The 16,093-nt window shown below is 42.3% G+C and overlaps 1 protein-coding gene and 1 long non-coding RNA gene across 2 annotated transcripts in view; one reads left to right on the forward strand and one right to left on the reverse strand.

Annotated features, from left to right (window-relative positions):
• Positions 1-16,093, forward strand: part of PPP1R36 (protein phosphatase 1 regulatory subunit 36) — a 62,655-nt gene that overhangs the window by 24,085 nt on the left and 22,477 nt on the right. The window contains exons 6-7 of the mRNA XM_056544936.1: positions 916-1,056; positions 5,438-5,480. Of these exons, the coding sequence (XP_056400911.1) occupies positions 916-1,056; positions 5,438-5,480 (184 nt within the window). The remainder of the gene's footprint in view (positions 1-915; positions 1,057-5,437; positions 5,481-16,093) is intronic.
• Positions 1-16,093, reverse strand: part of LOC130294849 (uncharacterized) — a 252,918-nt gene that overhangs the window by 2,555 nt on the left and 234,270 nt on the right. The gene's annotated exons all lie outside the window — the stretch shown is intronic.

Consider the following 16,093-nt stretch of genomic DNA (forward strand, 5'->3'; position numbering starts at 1 on the left):
TTATCATCACTCCTCTGCTCCTGCCTGGATCTCAGGCACGGAGGAGTGAATCGACGATTGGACAACGAGGCGGCAGGTAGGGACCCTCCTCATGTCCGTACAGCTGATCGGGACACCGCGGTGGTCCCAATCAGCACGACTGAGCTTCCGGGAAGGTTTAACTTTCACTTTAGACGCGGCGATCAACTTTGATCGCCTTGTCTAAAGGGTTAATACCGGGCATATATTTATATATATTTTCTGCTGCAGATTTGCTGTAGCAGATTTTGCTACCCATTGAAGTCAAGGGGCAGCAAAATTTGCTGGAGCAAATCTGCAGAAGAAAATACTCACGTGTGAATGTCCCCTTAGGTCTCGTTCACAATAGCGGATTTATTTGCTGGTTTACCACTGCATGTTTGAAAGGGGACGGGCTCTCTGAGGCTTTCCACAGCAGATTTTCGGCTGCTGAATTTCCGCTGCGGAAAATTCACCATAGTTCCTATTGACTTTAATGGGGCTTGTAGCGGCTTGATTGGTCAGAGTTAACTGCAGTTAGGGGACATTCACATGTGAGTATTTTCTTCTGCAGATTTGCTTCAGCAGATTTTGCTACCCCTTGACTTCAATGGGTAGCAAAATCTGCTACAGCAAATCTGCAGCAGAAAATACGCACGTGTGAACGTACCCTAAAGATACATGACTAAATTTCAGGACAGTTGTAGCGCAAGTTACTGGAAGAAAAATCACGATTATGTAGTGAAGAGATTCTTCTAACATACAGAAAAGGAGCATGCAGAATTTTAAATGCAGCTCTGGAGTACAGTCTGGGCTGTAGTTTATTTTCAATACAAGATAAGTAATGTTATGTGATTTTACCAGCAGAATAATGATTGCAGCTCTGAAGTATAATACAAGTGTTATTTGAACTATTAGGAGACCCAAAGTTTTAGAAGAAGAGGAGATGGCGGCCCTTGACAAGACAATAGAAGCTGCAATGAAGCACCTTGCTTTTAAGTACTCCATTCTTGTACTTGGAGAAGGATTGGGCAAACAACATCATCTGGCATGTGGAAGGTATTATATCCACAGTTAATAAAGTTGTGGCCATATGTATTGCCATTAACAACACCATAACATAAGGCATAACGTATTTAAAGGGGTACTCACAGTGCTCTCTGTTGACATCTCTGTCCATTTTAGGAACTGTCCAGAGCAGCATATGTTTTCTTTGGGGATTTTCTCCTACTCTGGACAGTTCTTAAAATGGACAGAGCTGTAAGCAGAGAGCACTGTTGTCATGATGTCAGCAGAGAGCATTGTGTTCCAAAAAGAAAAATAATTTCCTCTGTAGTATTCGGCAGCTAATAAGTATTGGAAGGATTAAGATTTTTTAATAGAAGTAATTTACTAATCTGTTTAACTTTCTGGCACCAGTTGATTAAAAGAAACAAAAAGTTTTCCACCGGAGTAACCCTATAAAGGATAACTTAATCTAAGCACAATCTGGTGGGTGGTTCTAGTAATGCACCCCCTATAGTCATGCCCACCAGAACAATATCCACTTCGTATGGTGCCTCTGTGCTCAAGCTAATAGAAGGTTGCCCAAAGTGCTTGACCCCTCATTTTGATATCCTAGTACAGAATATGGATAGGGTCTGTCCTAAATAGACACCCTCTTTAAAGGGGTACTCCGCCCGATGACATCATATCCCCTATCCAAAGGATAGGGGATAAGATGTCTGGTCGTAGGGGTCCCGCCGCTGAGGATCCCCGTGATCTCCCTGCTGCATTCGGCGTTTGTTTAGACAGTCGGGTGCAGCGCCGGAGGCTCATGCAGTCACGGCCGCGCCCCGCTTGGATGTCACAGCCACTCCCCGTCAATGCAAGTCTATGGGAGGGGGCGTGACGGCCGTCATGCCCCCTCCCATAGACTTGCATTGAGGGGGCATGGCCGTAATGTCACGTGTGGGGTGTGGCCGTGACGTCACGAGCCTCCGTGCCGCATCGCCAGTCATTTGGCACAGAGCGCAGTTCCCTCGTGCCCCGGATGTCTGGGGTGGCGCAGCCGAGATTAGACATCTTATCCCCTATCCTTTGGGCAGTTAGACTTCAATACGCCCGATCATTTTGTTCTTTGGGGAAGATAGGTCACTATAAGAGGAGTCTGGCAGCAGCTTTCTATGCTCTTCCTATTCAAAAAGTAAGCACACTTGGCTAAGCATGTATTAGGGGGGTACGTTGGGAAGAATAGTTGTTGACCAGGGAAGCATTTGACTGATACATATCAACAAGATAAGTTGTTTGACAAATGCAGCTATCTCTTCTAATCCTTGGATATACATGCATGCTCGGCTCGCCAGAGCATACATGCTTTTTTTTTTTTTTTTTTAAATGGGGAGGGAAAAGGAAGCTGCTGCTGCCATGCTCTAACTGTGATAGCTCATCTCATTTCTGAGAACAAAAAAATTGTGCAGCTGAACCAACATGCCTGATCCTTCTTTACCCATGACAACATGCCTGATCCCCTTGATATTAGATGGTCCCACCGAAATTGTCGGGTTTGGCTGACACATATCTAGTGTGTGTAACCAGCTTTAGGCTGTCGAGTAGATACAAAAAAATGTTTTGTTCTTCATTTATGTGATGTTTACCTCTAAAACCACAAACCCGATGACTCATAATGTAACTACACAACATCTTTTGTCAATTTTGTGTACTCCATTTTGCTATCGTCCATCCCAATCTGTGTATTTTTCATTCAAGTGAATGTATAAAGCCATTTCTTTGCTTTGGCAGGGTTCTTTGGAACTTATTTTACTGGTATTTTGCTGTTCATTGTTTGTTAACTATTTACATACTTGTTCAGCAGCCAAACTGAGTTCATTTAAGGACAAGTGGTGGGTAGTGTCTTTGTTGTATAGAGAGGTTTACCGTACTTTTACTTGCACTAACAGCAGCTAATACCTTCTGTTGGGAACACTTATAAAGCAGAGTTTTTTACTCAGCAGTTTTACTAAAACAAGTTCTGACAGATCTAACTATATATACTGTGCACATTTCTACCATAAGTGAAGTAACCTAGCTTCTGGGCCACAATGTAAAGTCTATCACATTTTTTCCCACCTATCACATGCCATTTGTAATACTGAGGTTTTCTTGTGTGTCAGTGAGACTTGGGCTTTCTCAGGCAATAGGGTCAAGGTGCAACTACTACCTCGACACCCCTGTAAATGAATTTTAGAAACTTTTTCAAACTTATTAAAAATAAAAATAAATTCTGCATGGACATAAGTATTCAGACCCTTTGCTATGACACGTAATATATAGGTCTGGCTCCTCCCATTTCTCTTGATCATCTCTAAGATGTTTCTACACCTTGATTGGAGTCACCTGTGGTAAATTCAGATGATTGGACAGGATTTTAAAAGACACAGCCCTGTCTATATAAGGTCTCACAAAACCCAAAGCAATGAGGAGAAAAGAACTGCCTTTACAGCTCAGAGACTGGATTATGGTAAATTGGGGAATTATGACAGGATCAGAGACGTGATTATGGTCATTGGGGAATGTCCGCATGGAAATTTCTATGCGGACATTCCCATGACATGCCGGCGCTAGTATTGCTCGGAAATGCACCAGCTAATAGAAGGCAATGCGTTTCCGTGCAAAGTCCACAGAAAGAATAGACATTTCAATTCTTTCTGCGGACACCGGAATTTGAATTTCCGCACCAGATGTTTCCAGCGCAGAAATTCTGCTATGTGAACAGTGCAGCAGAATCCAGTTGAAATCAATGGGACTCTGCTGCTGCGAAATCTCTGTGCGGAATTTCATCGTGTGAACATAGCCTAAGAGTCACTCTGGCTGAGCTCCAAAGATCCTGTCTGTAGATGGGAAACACTTCCAGAAGGTCAGCCATCACTGCAGCACTCCTTTAATCTGTATTTTATTGAAGAGTGGCCAGAAAGAAGCCTTCTATCAGTAAAAGACACATAAAAACTAGCTGAAGTTAAGGAGTGAAAAACAAGATTCTATGGTCTGATAAAACCAAGATTGCATTTTTTTTTTACTTCTTAGCATTATGGCTGGAGGAAACCAGGCTCTGCTGATCACCTACTCAATAATATCGTTATAGTAAACCATGGAGGTGTCAGCATCATGCAGGACAAAAAAACTGGTCAGGGATAAGGGAAAACTGAACGAAGCAAAGTACAGAGATATTCTTAACAAAAACTTCATCTAGGGCGCTCTGAACCTCAGACTTGACTGATTGTTTATTTTCCAACAAGACAGTGACCCTAAGAGCACAGCCAAGACAACACAGGAGTGGCTTAGGGACAACTTTTTAAATGTCCTTGAGTGGCTCAGCCAGAGCTCTGATTTGAACCCAATTGAACATCTCTGGATAGAACTAAAATGGCTTCCCTCATTGGGTACCCATCCAATGTGAGAGAGCTGGAGAGGATTTGCAGAGAAGAATGGCAGAAAATCCACAAATCCAGGTGTGCAAACCTTGTGGCCTCATCCCCAGGAAGACTGGAGACTGTAATCTTTGCCAAAGGGGCTTAAAGGGGTACTCTGCCCCTAGATATCTTATCCCCTATCCAAATGATAGGGGATAAGATGTCTGATTGTGGGAGTCCTGCCACTGGGAACCCCCGCAATCTCTCCTGCAGCACCCCATGTCATCTGGTGCACGGAGCGAGCTTCGCTCCGTGCCTGATGACTGGCAATGCAGGGGCCGGAGGATCGTGCCATCACAGCCCCGCCCCCTTAATACAAGTCTATGGGAGGGGACGTGGCATCTGTCACTCCATGCACCAGATGAGAGGGGTTCTGCAGGAGAGATCGCGGGGGTTCCCAGTGGCGGGACCCCCACGATCAGACATCTTATCCCCCATCCTTTGGATAGGGGATAAGATGTCTAGGGGTGGAGTACCCCTTTAAACTAAGCACTGAGTAAAGGGTCTGAATACAATGTCCATGCAATATTTTAGTTTTTGTTTTTCAAAAAATCAGCAAAGATTTTTGGTTTTTAGTGCAGAAGGATAGGGGGAACTTTTTTTTATTTTTTTTTATTTTTTTTAGCACAAGGCAGCAAGAGAGCAAAATGTGAAAAAAATGAAAGGGTCTGAAGAATTTCAGAATGCATTTTATGTGCCCTATAAAGCCTTGGAGAGTAAGCTGAAAGATCGGCCGCCCCCTGTGTGGGAATTTCACATTTCCTGCTGATGTATTGCAGACATTCTCTGCTTATGTCAGTAGACGACAGACTGCTGTTTTTGGCAGCCTGTATTCTTCCCTATCAAAGCTGTATTGACACAGACTACTTCACCATAAACGGTATAATAATTGAGTATTCAATATGTAATTAATAGAAATGGCAAGGCAAAAACATGTAAAAAGTGTTATTAGTCTAAAAGTTCATTGTAATCCTCATATATTTATGTTCCAGAAGCAGAGCTTCAGCCACACTGAGAGACCGCAGGTTCTTTGAGGTACAGGTATCTTTCCTGCTCTTGTTTTGTTCAGCTAAATGTAAATGATGGGATATCAGCCAAAAATATCAGCAACTACTTATTATCTTTTTCTGTTTCTGGCAAGAACATTCTTCACTCTGTAAGATTGTAATAAAAACACAATTGGTCCTACCTGGTGCCGTCCCAGATGATGAATAATTCATTGCAAGTCCTGGCCTGAAAGAACTAATGACCCGCGGTCAGGTTGGGACTTGCAGCGTTAAGACATTAAATTCCAACTTTAATAGGCTAGTATCAACACAGCATATTTTCTCTCCTCTCCACAATGGACATGCTAACCTTGGACCAATTACCACAATTAAGTAAATTATTGTTATAGAAACTATATTTCCCATTGTTTTCTTCCCGAATTGCTTTTACAGTCTATACCAGTGGTTCTTAATAGAGATGAGCGAACTTACAGTAAATTCGATTCGTCACGAACTTCTCGGCTCGGCAGTTGATGACTTTTCCTGCGTAAATTAGTTCAGCCTTCAGGTGCTCCGGTGGGCTGGAAAAGGTGGATACATTCCTAGGAAAGAGTCTACTAGGACTGTATCCACCTTTTGCAGCCCACCGGAGCACCGGAAAGCTGAACTAATTTATGCAGGAAAAGTCATCAATTGCCGAGCCAAGAAGTTCGTGACGAATCGAATTTACTGTAAGTTTGCTCATCTCTAGTTCTTAACCTTGTTGGAGGTACTGAACCCCACCAGTTTCATATGCGCATTCACTGAACCCTTCTTAATTGGAAAAATAAAATATGATTTTTTTCAAATTCAAAACATAGGAGGTATATATTTAAGTATATATTTATACATAGGTGCACAAAATGAACAAAACCATTAAAGAACAAAACCATTAAGACACATTAGGCAGGCAGTGTTCCCCCACACATTAGGCGCAGGCAGTGTTCCCCCACACATTAGGCGCAGGCAGTGTTCCCCCACACATTAGGCGCAGGCAGTGTTCCCCCACATTAGGCAGGCAGTGTTCCCCCACATTAGGCAGGCAGTTTTCCCCCACATTAGGCAGGCAGTGTTCCCCCACATTAGGCAGGCAGTGTTCCCCCACATTATGTAGGCCAGTGGTCTTCAACCTGCGGACCTCAAGATGTTACAAAACTACAACTCCCAACATGCCCGGACAGCCAATGGCTGTCCGGGCATGCTGGGAGTTGTAGTTTTGCAACATCTGGAGGTCCACAGGTTGAAGACCACTGATGTAGGCAGTGTTCCCCCACAGACATACAGCCTGTTTGCCTGTGTACTGCCCACTTCAGTGCTCCAACCACTGCCCCGGCTATAGCAGTAGGTCTCGGGACCGGTGGTTGGAGCACCGAAGATGACGTGCCGCTGGTCACTTACCAAGCGTCTTCCTCCTTCTCTATCCTCCAGTCTTCGGCTCCCTCGTTTCCATGGGCGCATGTACAGGACGCCAGTGACATAGTTACATAGTTAGTATGGTTGAAAAAAGACATACGTCCATCAAGTCCAACCAGGGAATTGAAGGGAAGGGTGTAAGGGGATAAGGGAAAGGGATGTAGTTTTATAATTCTGCATAAGCATTAATGTTATTTTGTTCCAGGAATGTATCTAACCCTGTTTTAAAGCTGTTAATTGTTCCTGCTGTGACCAGTTCCTGAGGTAGACCATTCCATAAATTCACAGTCCTCACGGTAAAGAAGGCATGTCGCCCCTTTAGACTAAACCTTTTCTTCTCCAGACGGAGGGAGTGCCCCCTCGTCCTTTGGGGGGGTTTAACCTGGAACAGTTTTTCTCCATATTTTTTGTATGGGCCATTTATATACTTATATACGTTTATCATATCCCCCCTTAAACGTCTCTTCTCAAGACTAAACAATTGTAACTCCTTTAATCGCTCCTCATAGCTAAGATGTTCCATGCCCCATATTAGTTTAGTCGCACGTCTCTGCACCCTTTCCAACTCCGCAGTGTCCCTTTTATGAACAGGCGACCAAAACAGAACAGCATATTCCAGGTGAGGCCGTACCAATGCTTTATAAAGGGGGAGTATTATGTCCCTGTCCCTTGAGTCCATGCCTCTTTTGATACATGACAATATCCTGCCGGCTTTGGAAGCAGCAGCCTGACATTGCATGCTATTCTGTAGTCTGTGATCTACAAGTACACCCAGATCCTTCTCTACCAGTGACTCTGCCAGTTTAATCCCCCCGAAGACATACGACGCATGCAGGTTATTAGTACCCAGATGCATAACTTTACATTTATCCACATTGAACCTCATTTGCCAAGTGGATGCCCAGACACTTAGTCTATCCAAGTCATCTTGTAACTTATGCACATCCTCTATAGACTGTACCGTGCTACAAAGCTTGGTGTCATCTGCAAAGATAGAAACAGAGCTGTTAATACCATCCTCTATATCATTGATAAATAAATTAAACAGCAGCGGGCCCAGTACTGAACCTTGGGGTACACCACTAATAACCGGGGACCAATCAGAGTACGAATCATTGACCACCACTCTCTGGGTACGATCCATGAGCCAGTGTTCAATCCAGTTACAAACTAAAGTTTCCAAGCCCAAGGACCTTAACTTACCTGTCAGACGTCTGTGAGGGACAGTATCAAATGCTTTGGCAAAATCCAGAAACACTATATCCACAGCCATTCCTCTGTCAAGGCTTCTACTCACCTCTTCATAAAAGCAAATTAGATTGGTTTGACAACTTCTATCCTTAGTAAACCCATGCTGGCTATCACTTATAATACTATTATCCCCCATGTATTCCTGTATGTAATCCCTTATAAGGCCTTCAAACAATTTACCCACAATGCACGTTAGACTTACCGGTCTATAATTGCCTGGCGAAGACCTAGAGCCCTTTTTGAAGACTGGTACCACATTCGCCTTGCGCCAGTCCCTTGGCACAATACCAGACACCAGAGAATCTCTAAATATCATGAACAAGGGTACAGATATTACTGAACTTACCTATCTAAGAACTCTTGGGTGTAGTCCATCCGGCCCTGGAGATTCGCTTACATTTACTTTACTTAACTTACCTTGTACCATCTCTACATTAAGCCAGTTCAATACATTATATGATGTGTTACCAGCACTGACCTGGCCAATGTCAGCTCCTTTTTCCATAGTGTATACAGAACTAAAGAACCCATTCAGTAGCTCCGCCTTCTCTTGATCACCCGTGACAACCTCCCCATTATCATTATTAAGGGGTCCTACATGCTCTGTCCTTGTTTTTTTTTTTTGTATTTATATATCTAAAAAAATATTTAGGATTAGTTTTGCTTTCTTTGGCCACCTGTCTCTCATTTAGAATTTTTGCTGTTTTTATTAAATTTTTACAGATTTTATTAAGCTCCTTGTACTGTTTAAATGTTATAGCTGACCCATCAGATTTGAATTTTTTGAAGGCTATTTTTTTGTTGTTTATTGCTCTTTTAACCTCATTTGTCAGCCATGTAGGATTTAGTGTTAATCGTTTATATTTGTTCCCCTTTGGTATATATTTAGCTGTTATTTAGAGTTGATTTAAAGATGTCCCATTTACCTTCTGTATCAGTATTTGAGAACACCTCCCCCCAGTCTATGTCCTGTAGTGCAGATCTCAGCCCAGGGAAATTTGCCTTTTTAAAGTTATATGTTTTTGCTTTCCCCGTCTGTCTTTGTTTTCTACATTTTAAGTCAAAAGTAACTATATTGTGGTCGCTATTACCAAGGTTTTCCCGCACAGTTACATTACCAACCAGCTCTGCGTTGTTGGATATGATCAGATCCAACAAGGCATCACTTCTTGTTGGGTCCTCCACAAACTGGCCCATAAAATTATCCTGCAATAAATTTAGGAATTGTCGCCCCTTTGTAGTTTTAGCCAACCCCGGACCCCAATCTATATCTGGATAGTTAAAATCTCCCATTATTACCACTGCACCGGGACGTCCCGGCATGCGCTATGTCCCGGCGGCCCTGCGTTTTTAAACTTAACGCAGGGCTGCAGGGAGTTAATAGTGATGGGGGGAATTGCCCCGTCGCTACAGGACGGGCAAACACTGGCTCTGCTCGGGGCCCCAAGCAATTGCTTGGTTTGCCTGTCCTGTTGCGACCTCCCCCGCCGAACCCCCGGGACTGACTCACCTAACCCCTGGGGTTCGATCGAACCCAGGTTAAGAACCACTGGTCTATACATTATGATATTTCTGCAACCACATCAAAGCTTTGGCTACACAGCAACTTTGGTTGTTCAGCCACGATTCACAACTAAAGAAAGTGAATAGGGTTAAGTTGTGACCCATTAATGGCCAGTCCGTTCTGAATGGAATTTTTGCATCTGTTGGATGATGGCCACAACGCAATGCCATTCACTTTGATTAGCTATCACACAGCAGCGTGTACTGCTAGATACTGTATGTGATACTGAATGACAGTAAATAGATGGAGCTAGGTGGAACCCTACTTTTTATCTTTTGAGTGAAGCATCTATTATTGCATTTGTGTGGACCAAAAGATAGATATGAGGGGCATTCACATCACCTTTTTGCTATACAGTTGCCATGTATGGTTTTCTATTTTAAAACAGTATACAACCATATAGCAAACCACATTCATTGACCTCCCATATAAAAACTTACACAACTAGATGTATTCGGTTGTGTGCGTTTTTGTACTTCTTAGTTTTTTTTAGAGTTTTTTCCAGTGTATATGTTGGAAGTATTAGTACCAGTGCTGAGGGACAGATCACACCAGGTCTCACTTCTGAGACCGGCTACGATCCTAACTTAAGAGCCTGTAAAGCAGGCAGCATTCCGCTCCCCAGCCAGCGGCTGTTGGCGAGGAATATAAAACCTCTGCACTGTAACTTGATATTTCCCGCTGGAAGCCCTGATTGGTCGGCACTGATTGTCTAATCAGGGCTCCTGGCAGGGAATATGAAGTTACAGTGCAGAGATTAAATAATCTCCACCAGGAGCCGGGCGACTGGAGAACAGAGCGGCATGCCGTCCACTTGACCGGCTTATAAATTAGGATCGTATAGTGAGACCCGGTGCAATCGGTCCCTCAGCCCCTGTACTACTTCTCCCAACATAGAACAGACTCTGTTCCATTATGGGAGTAGTTGTACCCATGCTCCTGCAGAGTTACCACAGCCGCCCGCAATGTAGCCAGAGATAGATAGACATGAGAGAGATGGATAGATAGATATGAGATAGATAGATAGATATGAGATAGATAGATATGACATGCATTTTTACTTCAGTTTAAGTTACAAAAAATGCATAAATTGCTGCAGGACATTATAAACAGGACCAGATTAAGATCTGTAGAGCAAAAAAAATAAAATTGGGGGCCCCTCCCTTTGTTGAAAGGAATGGTAGGAAGACTAGCTCACATACAGGACAAATATAAAAATGTATTCAGCTACAGTATATGAAAAGATTATAAAAAGAAGCACAATCCTAACAAACATTACCTTGCAAAGCTCATATAAAATCCTCATATATTGTACTAAACAATGCCACTGCAGTGCCCAAATAAAAGAGCTTCCATAGTGTCTAAATAATAATGCCACAGAATGCAATAATAACACTGCTACTGTATATGCTGGACGAAAACCAGCAAACAATTCTTAATCCTTCCAGACAAGTATAATGGAATTGTACTTAGTAGGATGGTGGAGGCATAGCCTTTCTGCCCTCCCTATTGTTACAATCGATGCTCTGGCCACTTGCGCTGGCCCTGAGGGCAGTGCCCTGCTGCCGGTGGGGATGCTATTCGGGACGCGCCCGCATGCGAATTCCAGCCCGTCACTTACCACGCTTCTCCTCCACTGCCTCTCAGCTCCGGCGCGTGTGCCCCCGTCTCCTTGGGCGCGAACGTGCTGGAGCCTTGAAATTTAAAGGGCCAGTATGCTAATAATTATGTGCAACACCTGACACACTTCAATAAGTAGGAAAAAAGAATATGGAAGTGCAGCTCACAAAAAAATTTGTCGAGGTATTCAAAAAAAGTACATAAACTGAAATAGGGAAAAAGAATAAAAACCATTCACCTCTAGACTAATACCAGAAAAAAACGATACATGATGGTTGTAATGTAAATAATAAATAAAAAATTAGAACTGTGCTTCAAATTTATGAGAATATAGAAATATATTTAATAACCGTTAATTTAATAAAATACATATAACAATTTGACAATAATGTATAAGAAAATATAATATAAAATGAAAGATGTCTCCTTCCACAGGGCCCTTGTGGGGGGCAAAACTAACTTTGATGAAAAATACACTTAAAATTTTGAAATACCGCAATGAGTCTCTAATCTGGTAATCCGGCAAGGATGTAAATTCATGGGCAAGATGTGTGTTTTTTGTCTCAGTCCGCAATCACAAATGTATGATCAGCATATATAATTACCGGCTTCAAGAAGAAGGTATATTGGATGTTGGAGCTGCTTTCACTTTCCGTCCCGAAGAGGCCGATGTGCGCTGGCGTGCGCACAGACCTGGATATGCCGCCGCTCACGGAGATAGATGTAGTCGCTCCAGTGATGGCAAACAAACCTCGTGGAAGGGATCTTGGCATGTGACGTCAGCTCTATGGTCATGAAGGTTAGCCCGGTAAATGCTGTTGGTGCAGGCTGTAATTCATGATGCAAGCGGCTGGATCAGTAGCAGGTAAGATTAGAGTTCTATTGTATAATGCGGTATTGATGCGGCAATTGCTCTATCTCGGTATTGGTGGAAATAGAACCTCTAGACGTGTTTCAGGGTGCTTCATATATGGACCCTTTTCTCAGTAGAGATATTGTGTTAATGAAAGACAGTTCTTTTTATAGTCCAAGCCAGTTGAAACAGGTGAAATGTGATTTGGTACATGATAAAAGACGGGATGGATCTGTAGACATCTATGTCGATGTGTTAAGCTTTAAAGACAATGTGAATTGTTACTAAATGTAGTACAAACACTCACTGTGATAAGTACAGATATACATGTAAACGTAATGTGTTACCAAAAGACAATAAATACAATACATATAGTTATTATGGGTAAACATAAAACTAAAATCAGTAAATATAATTAATACTAGTTATATGAAACAAATAATAATGAAAGATAATAAAAATAAAGATAAAAATAATAATAAAAGTAAAAAATAAAAAATAAAAATAAATATAAAAATAAATATAAAAATGAAAATAAAAATAAATATAAACGAATAAAAATGTAAAAATAAGAATAAAAATAGAAATGGAAATAAAAATAAATGTAAAATGGGTGAAAAATAGATCTATTTTTTACCCATTTTACATTTATTTTTATTTACTCTCACAGAAAAGGAGGCAATCTAGGTAAAGTTTTACCAATATATAATCTTTATTAAACAGTAGATAAAAAAATACATCCATATTAAAATCACGAGAGGCATGGTATGGTGATCAAACAAACACACACTAAAAGGCGGGGTGAGACTGTCCCAGGTAGTGAATTAATACAAATTAGTAAATCAGAGTATTAATCTCTGTATTTACAGTAAGATCCTCCAACATGCAATTGAATGGCTGACAAAACAGACTTAATGAATGTATAGGTAAATGGAGGTAACAGTAAAACAGATGATGTATCCAAGATCAAGTAGTAAGAGAGGGGAGACTGAAAATAAAAGCAGAGTATATATAATCAACAGTACCAGTCATGCACCCTATGGAGGAACATCTCACCTACCCCGAACGCGTTTTCGCTATTCGCTTCGTTTATTTCCATTTCTATTTTTATTCTTATTTTTAAATTTTTATTCATTTATATTTATTTTTATTTTTATATTTATTTTTATTTTTACTTTTATTATTTTTATTTTTATTATCTTTCATTATTATTTGTTTCATATAACTAGTATTAATTATATTTACTGATTTTAGTTTTATGTTTACCCATTATACACTATATGTATTGTATTTTTTGTCTTTTGGTAACAGTTAACATTACGTTTAAATGTAGTATATCTGTACTTATCACAGTGAGTGTTTGTGCTACATTTAGTAACAATTCACATTGTCTTTAAAGCTTAACACATCGACATAGATGTATACAGATCCATCCCGTCTTTTATCATGTACCAAATCACATTTCACCTGTTTCAATTGGCTTGGACCATAAAAAGAACGGTCTTTCATTAACTCAATATCTCTACTGAGGAAAAGGTCAATATATGAAGCACCCTGAAACGCGTTTAGAGGTTCTATTTCCACCAATAGAGCAATTGCCGCATCAATACCGCATTATACAATAGAACTCTAATCTTGCAAGCGGCTGGATTAGTAGCAGGTATCAGGAATTACAGCCTGCACCAACAGCATTTACCGGGCTAACCTTCATTACCATAGAGCTGACGTCACATGCCAAGATCCCTTCCACGAGGTTTGTTTGCCATCACTGGAGCGACTACATCTATCTCCGTGAGCGGCGGCATATCCAGGTCTGTGGCAGACAGACCAGCCGCCGATGCGCACGCCAGCACACATCGGCCTCTTCGGGATGGACAGTGAAAGCCGCTCCAACATCCAATATACCTTCTTCTTGAAGCCGGTAATTATATATGCTGATCATACATTTGTGATTGCGGACTGAGACAAAAAACACACATCTTGCCAATGAATTTACATCTTTGCCGGATTACCAGATTAGAGACTCATTGCGGTATTTCAACATTTTAAGTGTATTTTTCATCGAAGTTAGTTTTGCTTCCCCACAAGGGCCCTGTGGAAGGAGACATCTTTTATTATATATTATATTTTCTTATACATTATTGTCAAATTGTTATATGTATTTTATTATATTAGCAGTTATTAAATATATTTCTTTATTCTCAAAAATTTGAACCACACTTCTATAAGTCCCTGTACCTCCCACACTTCCCTGACAGATCTTTAGTGCCCCTAGTCTGAGATTAAGCATTCCCTATTGTCTGTTTGCCTTACCCGTATATTTGACGCTTCTGTTACGTTATTTGACTATGCACCTTTGCCGCCTGCCTTGACCTTCTGCTAGGTCCGACTTCTCCCCTGCCTCATCCACCTGTACCTTGTCTTGCCCAGCTACCTGTGTGGTAGAGTTGTATTGGGGGTAGCGATCTGGGTGTCGCAGGCCGCAGCAAGCCCATCCTGCCTTGCTGCGGGCCCTGGTGAAGACCAGTGGCACCTTAGACTCCACTCCCCGCTATGGAGGATCCATTTCAGCAAGATCCGGCCATGGATCCCACTAAGGTTCCTGTGCCTGATCACCCAGATCTCGCTTCTATCATGGCGCTCCAGTCGCAGCAGTTGGCCCAGCAGGCACAACAGTTAAGCCAATTGTCTGCCATGATGTAGCAGTTGCTATCTGCTCAACAATTGCAGCAGCCATAGCTTCCTCCTGCTCCATTGTCTCGGGATCTAAGCTCCATTTGTCTCTTCCTGAGAAGTATGAGGGGGATTCCAAGTCTTACCGTGGTTTTGTGACACAGTTCTCCATGCACATGGAACTCATGGAGGAACAGTTCCCTACGGAACGAGCGAAGGAGGCCTTTGTTGTAAGTCTCCTAACTGGAAGGGCCTTGGCCTGGGCAACTCCGCTATGGGATCGCAGTGATCCACTCACAACTAATCTCCAGGCCTTTCTGACAGAATTCTGGGGTGTCTTTGAAGAACCTGCTCAAGCTTTTTCCACTGAGACGGCTTTGCTGAGTCTTTCCCAGGGCAACTCCTCTGTGGGAGAGCATGCCATTCGATTTCACACCCTGGCATCAGAGTTATCTTGGAACAATGAAGCTCTGTGCGCCAATTTCAAGAGAGAACTCAGTATCAGTTTCTCTGAACGATGGGAGGAACTACGTCAAGAAAGGGAGTCTGCACAGCCTCGCCTGGCCCCTGCCTTCCAGTTACGACCACAACCTTTTATGTTGCCTCCCGCAGTGGAGGCTATGCAAGTGGACCGGTCTCGCCTGACTCTGCAGGAAAGAACTCGCTGACGAGTTGAGAAAATTTGCCTCTACTGCGCCAGTGCAGATCATTTCCTCAGAGATTATCCTCTGTGTCCACAGTCACAGGGAAACGCTCACACCTAGGGTTTGTGGGAGAGGCCTCCCTAGGTGTGAATACCACCTCTTCACACTTGAATTTGATGTTCCATCTTTCTCTACCCTCCAAAGAGACTATTTCCGTTCTTGCCTTCCTGGACTCTGGTTCCGCGGGAAATGTCATTGATGCCTCCCTAGTACATAGGTATCGGCTGCCAGTATCCCGCCTTGTGAAGCCTTTGTACATCTCATCAGTCAATGGAGAAAATCTGGACTGTACTGTCTTATTCCGCACAGAACCCTTATCTATGCAAGTGGGAGTTCTGTATAAGGAAAAGTTGTCCTTCTATGTACTTCCTCATTGTACCTCCACTCTTCTACTTGGCCTTCCCTGGTTATAACTACATGCTCCCCATTCTGATTGGCAATCTGGAGAATTACTTTGTTGGGGAACGTACTACTATAACAACTGTTTTCATACCCTTCCGTCCAAGTTGGTGTCTCCTTTTACTCCTCTGTCTGGTTTGCCATTG

The sequence above is a fragment of the Hyla sarda genome, chromosome 11 (assembly GCF_029499605.1).
Source record: "Hyla sarda isolate aHylSar1 chromosome 11, aHylSar1.hap1, whole genome shotgun sequence".
Taxonomy (NCBI): domain Eukaryota; kingdom Metazoa; phylum Chordata; class Amphibia; order Anura; family Hylidae; genus Hyla; species Hyla sarda.